General features: G+C 38.3%; 1 protein-coding gene across 1 annotated transcript; it reads right to left on the minus strand.

Annotated features, from left to right (window-relative positions):
* Positions 1-2,212: 2,212 nt before the first annotated feature.
* LOC138900119 (uncharacterized mitochondrial protein AtMg00860-like) lies at positions 2,213-2,776 on the minus strand. The gene has a single exon (XM_070186826.1). It carries the CDS (start codon positions 2,774-2,776, stop codon positions 2,213-2,215), a length of 564 nt encoding a protein of 187 aa, XP_070042927.1.
* Between the last annotated feature and the right edge of the window lie 6,802 nt (positions 2,777-9,578).

Genomic DNA, 9,578 nt, shown 5'->3' on the forward strand with positions numbered 1-9,578 from the left:
TTTGAAGATATCTTAACAGATTGGAGGTCCTATATCACTCTTGTTGCCATATCAGGTTATTTAGTTAGACTGTCCATTGGTTCTATTATACAAGATTTCAACTGGTCCTAGACAATTTTGTTCCTACTTACATCCCCAGCTATCCTGCTTTACCTTGAAGAAAAGTCCATCAAGATTATCAATAAGTTTGTAGTTAGAGGCATATTCGGGATTTTAAGAGTATGAGTGCACTATACTATCCTTTGGTTTGATACCATCAAAATTTTGCCATGACGATATGATACCAAAATCTAGGTACCAAGTGCATGTAACAGTGGGATCGAGCAAAATAAGAGAAGAACAAAAGAGTTAAGAAGAAGAGAGAGGCAGAATTGAGAGAGATGAGGGAAAAGAGAACTCAAATCCAATTTAATATTCTGAATGAGTTTATATTTTGAATGCTTGCTATTTATAAGACTAAAACATGCTAAAGAAAATGCAAAAGGTAAATGCTGAAATGTAAAAAGTGTGATTCAAGTGATAACTATTTTTCCCGCCAAAATATTTAACTAACTTTCAAAATCATAATTGCCAATATGTGTATCAATACCACCCGGTTGAAAAATACCCTTGTCCTCAAGGGTCAAGGGCGAAGGAAGGAAAGCGAGCCTTAAGTGCAGACGCGAGCTCCCAAGTGGCATAGAATGCATCCAAACCTGTCCATTTCACAAGGCACTGGGCAACAACCTTATTGCCTTTATTGATCAACCTCCTCTCAAGGACTTGATCAGGAGTGGGGCAAAAACGACTAGCCAAATCAACCACAAGAGGAACTATTTCAGCAGGTATTTCATGACAAAATTTGAGTTGGGAAGTGTGAAAAGTAGGATGGATCATAACTTCAGGAGGCAGTAGCAACTTGTCGGAAACAACACCAATCTTTTCAACAATAGGATATATGCCAAAGTAGCAAGAAGTCAGTTTATGGTAAGGGAAGGTGGACAAAGAAAATTGTCGATAGGGCTGAAGCTTCACATAGACCTAGTCACCCACTTGGAAATGTCTGTCAGACCTACGAGCATTGTCCTGAGACTGCATTCTCTACTGAGCTCGAGTGAGGTAAAACTTTTCTAGTTGGAGTTTGAATTCACGCAACAAGGAGATGCCTTCAATAGAAACAACATCTGAGTCACTTGGTAAATAAGGAAAATGCAAAGGTGGAGGATAACCATAGAGAAGTTCAAAAGGAGAGGTTTGGATAGCAGAATTTGGACTAGTATGGTACCACCATTCAGCAAGGGAAAGAAAGAGGGATCAATATGTGGGTGAGTCGGTGCAAAAATATCGTAGGTAGGTTTCTAAGAATCTGTTAAGAACCTCAGTTTGGCCATCAGTTTGTGGGTGGTATGCAGTAGAAGTATTCAGAGTGATACCTTGAGCAGTGTGAAATTCCTTCCAAAACAGCTAATAAAGATGGGATATCTATCACTAGTAATAGAATTAGGGAATCCACGGAGCTTAAAAATATTGTCTAGAAAGATGGGAACAAGGGACTGTGTAGTGTAGGGATGAGACAAGGCAATAAAATGAGCATGCTTAGTTAGTCAATCAACTATGACCCATATAACAGATTTTCCTTTAGACTTAGGGCGGCCTTCAATGAAATCCATGATGATATCAGTCCAAGAAAGAGCAGGTATGGGCAGGGGTTGTAGAAGACTAGGAGAAGCCCCAATGTCATATTTATTTCTTTGGCATACCGAGCATTTATGAATAAAGCAGATGATATTATTTCCGATCCCCTTCCAATAAAAATAAGTGAGCACCTTCCTAGTGGTAGCATCAATCCCAGAGTGACCTCCATATGGAGAGGAATGCCAGAGAATAAGAATTTTGGATCTCAATGCAGCATCATTTCCAACCAGTAGTTTCCCTTTCCTTCTAAGCTGGTCATTCAACCAGGTGAAGTTTTTCTGATGTTGCTGTTGTAAGGAAGCAATAAGTGACTGAAGCTATGGATCAACATGCCAACTTGCTTGGATTTATTTCCATAAATCAACTTGGACTGAAGATACCATCATCACCATGAGTGTTGCACCTTGAACTCTAGATAAAGCATATGCAACCACATTTTCTTTACCTTGTTTGTATTAAACTTCAAAATCAAAGGCTAGAAGTTTGGCTAACCATATGATTTAGGAATCAGTGTGTAACCTTTGCTCCAACAAATACTTCAATGGTCAGTTTTGACAATAACATGTTGGCTAAGAAGACAATGTGACCATTTTGTCACAGCAAAGACCAAAGCTAGGAGTTCTCTTTCATAAACAGATAGAGCATCATGCCTAGGTGATAGGCCTTTGCTGATGAAAGCTATGCAGTGATTATTCTGCATAAGGAATGCTCCAATGCCAGTGCCACTGGCATCAGTTTCAACAACAAAAGGTAAGGAATAATCAGGAAATGCTAGGACAGATGCAGTAGTTAAAACTAGTTTAAGTGGATAAAAAAACTGTGAAGCAACATTAGTCCATACGAAGCTGTCTTTCTTCAGCAGATCTGTCAAAGGTCGACTGATAAGGCCATATCCCTTGATGAATTTCCTGTAATAACCAGCCAAATCAAGGAATCTCCCCAGTTGCTTAACATTGACAGACGCAGGCCACTGCTGGACTACTACTATTTTCCTTGGATCAGTAGCAACACCATGAGCTGAAATAAAGTGACTTAAGTACTCCACACTTGGCAACCCAGATACACACTTAGAATGTTTGGCCAAGAGGTTGTTCTGCACCATCACCTTGAAGATTGTTTGTAAGTGCAGGACATGATCTTACAAATTCCTATTGTATACTAGGATATCATCAAATAAAACAAGTACAAACTTCCTCATGAACTCCTGAAAAATATGATTCATCAAGCATTGAAAAGTGGATGGGGCATTGGTGAGGCCAAAAGCCAAGTACTCATAATGTCCTATGTGATTTTTAAAAGCAGTTTTCGAAACATCCCCATGAACCATTCTAATTTGGTGGTATCCGGATCAAAGATCAATCTTAGAAAATATAGAAGCACCTGTTAATTCATATAGCAGATCATCAATGATAGGAATATGAACCTTATCCTTAATAGTGCATTGATTCAATTCTCTATAATCAACATATAATCTCTAGGTACCATCCTTTTTGCCCACCATCATTACATGTGAAGAAAAAAGTTGTTGCTATATTGTATAACCCCTTGCTGCAATATCTCTTTAACTAGCTTTTCAATTATGTCCATCTTCGTGAAAAAATATCTATAAGGTCTAATATTGACTGGTTTGGTTCCTGGCTGTAAAGGAATTCTATGATCAAATGCACCCCTTTGTGGTGGCAGTGTAGTAGGTTCTAAGAATACCCGTTTGTAGCTATCAAGGAGCTTACTGAGTGGTTGAGGTAGTATTGTATCATCAGGCATATGCAAGGCATGCAGAAGCCCTTCATCCTCAGCATCAAAAGAGGTAATATCAATCATGACTTGCAGCATAAATAACTGAGCCTCATCATCTTGGTATATGTTAACAGCCTTAGGACTAGAGAGTCTGTAATCGTATGATAAGGCAGAGTAGTCCATTGTAAATGGACCTAATATCTTCATCCATTGTGCTCCTAATACCAGGTCATATCGACCAACTGGAAACATAATAAGATCTGACATATAAGTAGTGCCTTCCAACATCCACTGGAAATTCTGTACCACCCCAGATGTTGCTTCCAATGTATTATTTCCCAAACTAACATAACTCAACTTAGTAGGAATAATAGTGCATCCTAGCATCTTTGCCGATGCTGAGTCTATGAAATTATGGGTACTACCCCCGTCCAATCGAATTTGAATGGGTCGATCATTACTATAACCTGTGATGTGTATAGTTTGAGCTTATACTAGCTAGAGAACACAATGATACGTGTTGGTGATCACCCTCAGTAGTAGTCCATTCTTCAGGAGTTAGTTCAGCATCATGCTGAATGTTTCCTTCTTCCTCAGAGTTGGCCTCTGATGACTCAAACTTTAATACAAACATCTGTTTAGGAAGATTACATTTGTGGCCAACAGAGTATTTTTCATCACATAAATAACATAGTCCCTGTGCCCTCTTTGCTTGCATCTCAGCTGGAGATATGTACCTTCTGTTCCTAGGTACTACATCATTGGTAGCAGCAGGTAAGGTTGATGAGCGTAGAACACAACCAGAAATTAATGCTCGCTAGCTAAATATAGTATAGTTTAATTATCATCTCCACATGGATTGAATTTAAATAATGCTCAAGTAATTTCTAGCTTAACGCTATTCAAGATGATCAAAACTTGATTTGTAATGATTATAAACTAAGATTAACTACTAAAGTAAAGTAATTGATGATTGACTGCAACAAACCAGAGATTAACAAAGTCTGTTTCTTATCAATGTGAGGAACAAGGGTTTTGACGTGATAGGTGCAATGTTTTGATTTTGGATATGATACTATTATATTTCACTCTTGGGGTTCTATCGATTCTCACGAATTCAATAGGTGATTAGCTTATGCTTCCAATTCAGACTCCGCTCTCGATTAAATCTAAACCTTTTAAATAAGCTAATGTGAAGTGTGGTGAAACTTGCAAGAATCTATTGGTAAGAATGGTCTAAGAGAAACTTCTCTCGAATATTTCTCAATCTTAATTTAAGAGGTAGATCACAAAGCTCTTTCGATCACTTTAAAGAACTACCAAAATAAATTAAGACATGCGTTGCAACAACATTCAATATTATGCTCCTCTTTCGATTAAATAAGATAATGAATAAAATCACAACTAGAGTTAAATCTCTTCCAATAAATTCAAGCAATTAAGCAGCAATCAAATCCATAAGCAACAACCAAGTCACCAAATCACATCATACCCTAAGGTAAACTACTTCATAATTATGGAGGAAGTCATCTAAAAAAGAGTTAAAGAATAAGAAAACATCAATCTAATGTTACAATCCAAACTTCCGTATTAGATTGATGGAAAGATGATGAAATCCTGAGTCTTGTAGCCTCCAATGCTCTCCCAAAGCTTCCAAGGTCAAAAGTCCTCTGAAAATTATGTTTTTGGTGTATTTATACCATATAGAAATGCTCCCGGACGAAACTATCCTTTCCAAGTTGAAGTGAAAAAATTAGGCCGGAAAAATACACTAATGCGTTAGACATGACTCTTTGCACCGCCTCGCGGCGCCCCATGCGGTGCAGTAGTGCAATTTTCTTAGAGTAATTTCTTTCGTGCACTTTAAGATATCCAAACTTGGTCCTCGACCCCTGAATGTGTTCCCGACTTAATATTTTGGGCTTTTACTCAGACTTCAAAACTCCAACTTGTTCAAGTTATCTAAATAGCTCGGAATCATTTCCTGCCAGGCATAAAACACGTAATAATCACAAATCACCATTAATTAAACTCAACCACAAGTAAAATGTAGTGATTAGAGTGCAAACTATGACTAAAACATGGGTTTCTAGCCTATCATCAATACCCTATACTTAAAACATTGCTCGTCCTCGAGCAATCAAACTGCACTTCACATAGAGACGATCTTTTCATCAGAAAACTTCCTTAACATGTCATGCCAAGAAATTTTAAAGCAGACTAAGCACCTTATCATAATATCCTAGCCTCAAAACTCAACTCAAAAGCACCACGCAGACTTCACAACATGCTCGCTTACTCTAACACATAGGTCAAAGACGTTACCTTACCTTCGCAAATCATGTGCCCTCACACAAACAATAGAGAGTAGTTCCACACACAATAATTTCAAGAACACTTAGGAACTCAAGATATAAAGAATTCACTCACTCTCAGAATTAAGATTCATGTGCCACAAAAGACGCACCATATGTTTGACCGTAGTGTAGTACTCTACTAATTTGAGCTCATTCAATCAAAGATCAAGTAGGACTTTATTTTGGTTGTAATATAAGTTGCGAGACGGATATGATACATTTGGATATAGTGGATACACCTTCCTGAGCACTTTAATACATACAATTTCACCAATTCAAATCCTACACTTATGTTGAACCAAACCCAACCTTCACATCATATTAGCACCAAGCTCCCAATTTCCTTAAGCATAAACAAAGCATGATTTACCATTAGGAAGGAATCAATTATTTTTTCTTTTCTAAATTCTGATTTTGTTTTCCCGTTTCAAGCAAACTCATTTTTTTCCTTTCAATTCCTTACAAGTGGCTCTCAAAATATTTTTCGAACAATGCACCTTTCTCCATTTTTAATAGTTTCACTCAAAAACCCGACCAAACCTTACTTAGCTTTTACAAGCTCATAACAAAATTAAGTGCTCAAGAGAGGTAGAAGGTTCAAACAGATAATCAATTCAAATAAAGTGGATCAGGCTTGCAGTATGGTTGCCAAAAAAGTAGGATTACAGGCTCAATGAGGCTAATTAGGATACACAAAATCAGGCGAGGTCATAAACATATAATTGACTCAACAAAGCAATGCCTATATCACTTCCTAGACTGAACAAGACTGCTATTTTACTTTGCAAACACACGGGTCAAGGTTTAGAAATCAACTGACATGCACAAAATATCAACAAAAACTTCACTCACACATTGGCACATAACTCACTTAGGATCCGGATCAATCTCGACTCTCTAGTCAAAATAGTTAAGCAAAGTCACAGTCAACCAATTTAAGTCACTTATCTATGAGTCAAGAACTGAGCCTAGGCGTCACAACTAAGGCACTCACCGCTCTCAAGGCACAACGAAGTCAAGAAAAGTCATTTCCATTTAATATTATAACACAAGACTTTACTATTCCTAACAAAAGAAAAACCAACTACACCCGGTTTAAACAAAACCCTTGAAAAAATACCGTCGCACAAAGAAAAACCAAGGGGGAATTGTTACACTACATAAGCAAACAAAACATAATAAATGGCTAAATTTTTTTTTTCGACTTTAATCCCTCAAGAAGACAACCGAGTAAATTCATCGTCGGGAATAGTCAATTTTTTTTTTCAATCAAAAGAAATGAAAACAAACACAAATATACATATTTACATCCCTCATCCCACACTTTAAATTGTGGCATGTCCCCATGAAATACAAATAAAAAGTAAAAGGTAAAGGAAACTTCCCTGATTCATCTAGTCGAGGTGTGAATCGAAGTCTGAATCTCCCTTGCACGTCCGACCCAATGCACACATCCATGCTTAGAGCTTATTTTTAGACTTCTTTGGGTAAACCCCCACTTATTCATTTGACCCTCTCCAAGTTGTTCCTTTAGCCCCCCTCCCCTTCTCCTTCCATCTTGAAGATCAATATTTTTTCCCTCACTCTGAGTATGAGATACCTTTCCTGAATATCCAGAATTGCCCTGCCCGTAGCCAAGAGGGGTCTTCCTAAAATCAGAGGGACCTCCCTATTCTCCTCCATTTTCACCACAATGAAGTCCATAAGGAACACAAATTTGTCTACCCGAACCAACACAACTTCCATTATTCCTTTAGGTATAATTGTGGTATGATCCGCCAGCTGCAAGGATACAAATATCGACCTGATCCCTCCAATCTTTCCATCCAATTTCTTGAAAATAGAAAAAGGCATATAATTAATAGAAACATCTGAATCACATAAAGATATTTCAAACTTAGTACTTCCTAAAAAGCAAGGTATAGTAAAACTCCTTGGATCTCCACACTTTTGTGGAAGCTTATTTTGCAAAATGGCACTACAACGCTCTGTCAGCTTGACAACCGATTTCTCTTCCACTTTTCGCTTTTTGGACAATATCTCCTTCAAGAATTTAGCATAAGCTGGCATCTGTGAAAGCACCTATGTGAAAGGTAAATTCACATGCACCTGCTTTAGCACTTCTAGAAAGCGCCAGAATTGTTTGTCCAACTTTTCTCTTCTACTTATGGGGGAAGGGTAGAACAGGCATACAATTGCTCTTCTCAGTCTCCCCATTCATTTTTTGTTTGTCTTTCTTCTTCCTTGTTGGAACTTCAGATTTGTTCTTCTCTTTCAGATCATCCTCTTTCTCTTCTCACTTCATTATGAACTTTATTTCCCGTCAACTCATTCTTCTCAGCTACCAGTGGATCTTGCAATACTTTGACATTCCTCAAAGACACTGTATTTATAGTTTTGTTTGGATTTCTTTCGGTATATACAAGAAGGGTTCATGGAGACCTCTCGGATAACAGACTAGCAATCCGCCCCACTTGCCTCTCTAAGTTTCGAATAGCTGCACCAGGAGTTTCAAATCTCTCATCCGTTTTAATAATGAAGGCCTTCATTAGATCTTCCATGCTAGACTGATTAGAATGTGGAGGCTGGTATTGATACCTCTGATGATTCTAAAATCCTGAAGCTCCTTGTCCCTGGAGTCTTGGATTATTCAGTTGCCATGAATTCAGGCTACCACTTGGTGAACTCCAGGAAAAGCTTGGATGCCTCTATCCCATAGAGTTAAAATTATTACCACTCTGCTAGTGGCCTTAGTCAAAACTTCCCACAATATTTACCACTTTATCTGCAGCTGAGGCCTGACGCTCATGTGTTAGATGACCTATTCGACAGAAATCATAAACAAATGATGGTTGGCTCTGAACCTTGGCTAAGGTCAACTTTCTTATCTCTTTGGCCATGATGTATAGCTGGGCTTGCACTGATGTGTTAGAATCAACTTGATGAACCCTAACTTATTTTCTTCTATCATTACTCTTATCAGGCCACTAGTTAACATCTTCAGAGAGCTCATCAAGAATTATCATAATCTCCTTAGGAGTCTTCTTTATTAAATGACCTTCAATTATATTGTTCAGAGTTCATCGTGAGGGAGGTGTCAGTCCATCCCAAAAGTCCTGGAGTTTCATCTATAATTCAATCCCATTATACTGAAACTTCCTCACAATTCAATCCCATTATCCATCGCAAGCCTCGAAAACGGTTTCAGTGTCCGTCTTGCAGAAGTTGTGAATTTTCCTTCTGAATTTCACTGTTATAGCAGCTGGGAAGTATTTGTCAAGAAACTTCTTAGTCATATCTTCCCATGTCCTGATTGACCCAGTTGATAAGCTACGAAGCCAGTGCTTCGCATCATCATTCACTGAAAAGGGGATTGCCCTTAGGTATACTGCATCTTTTGACACTTCGTTGTACTGGAAGGTGTTCATGATCTCCTCAAAATCCATCAAGTGAGTGTTAGGAGCTTCATTCACCTTGCCTATGAAGACACAGTTGTTCTAGATAGTTTAAAGCAAGCCTTGCTTCAACTCGAAATTAATTGCGGCTACTGTTGGGGGTCTGATATTGGACAGTCCCTGATTATAGACTGATCTGGCATAATCACCCAATGCTCTACCATGCCTAGGTACCGCATTCTCGAACTGGTCTTCAACCAATGGTCGATTTATATTGAATCTTCGACTCCAATCATCTTCGACGGTCTCATCAGCAGCTCTATGGGCTGCCTCAGCTGCTATCCGTGCAACTTTTTCTCTATGATGTGCTGTATCTCTTACTGCTAAGTCTACTCCTTCGTCACCGTTATTAGCA

The sequence above is a fragment of the Nicotiana tomentosiformis genome, chromosome 10 (assembly GCF_000390325.3).
Source record: "Nicotiana tomentosiformis chromosome 10, ASM39032v3, whole genome shotgun sequence".
NCBI lineage: Eukaryota > Viridiplantae > Streptophyta > Magnoliopsida > Solanales > Solanaceae > Nicotiana > Nicotiana tomentosiformis.

What these genes read in the sequence shown, in the direction of transcription:
- LOC138900119 (XM_070186826.1), bottom strand. Translation starts at nt 2,776, where the DNA reads ATGGTGCAGAACAACCTCTTGGCCAAACATTCTAAGTGTGTATCTGGG.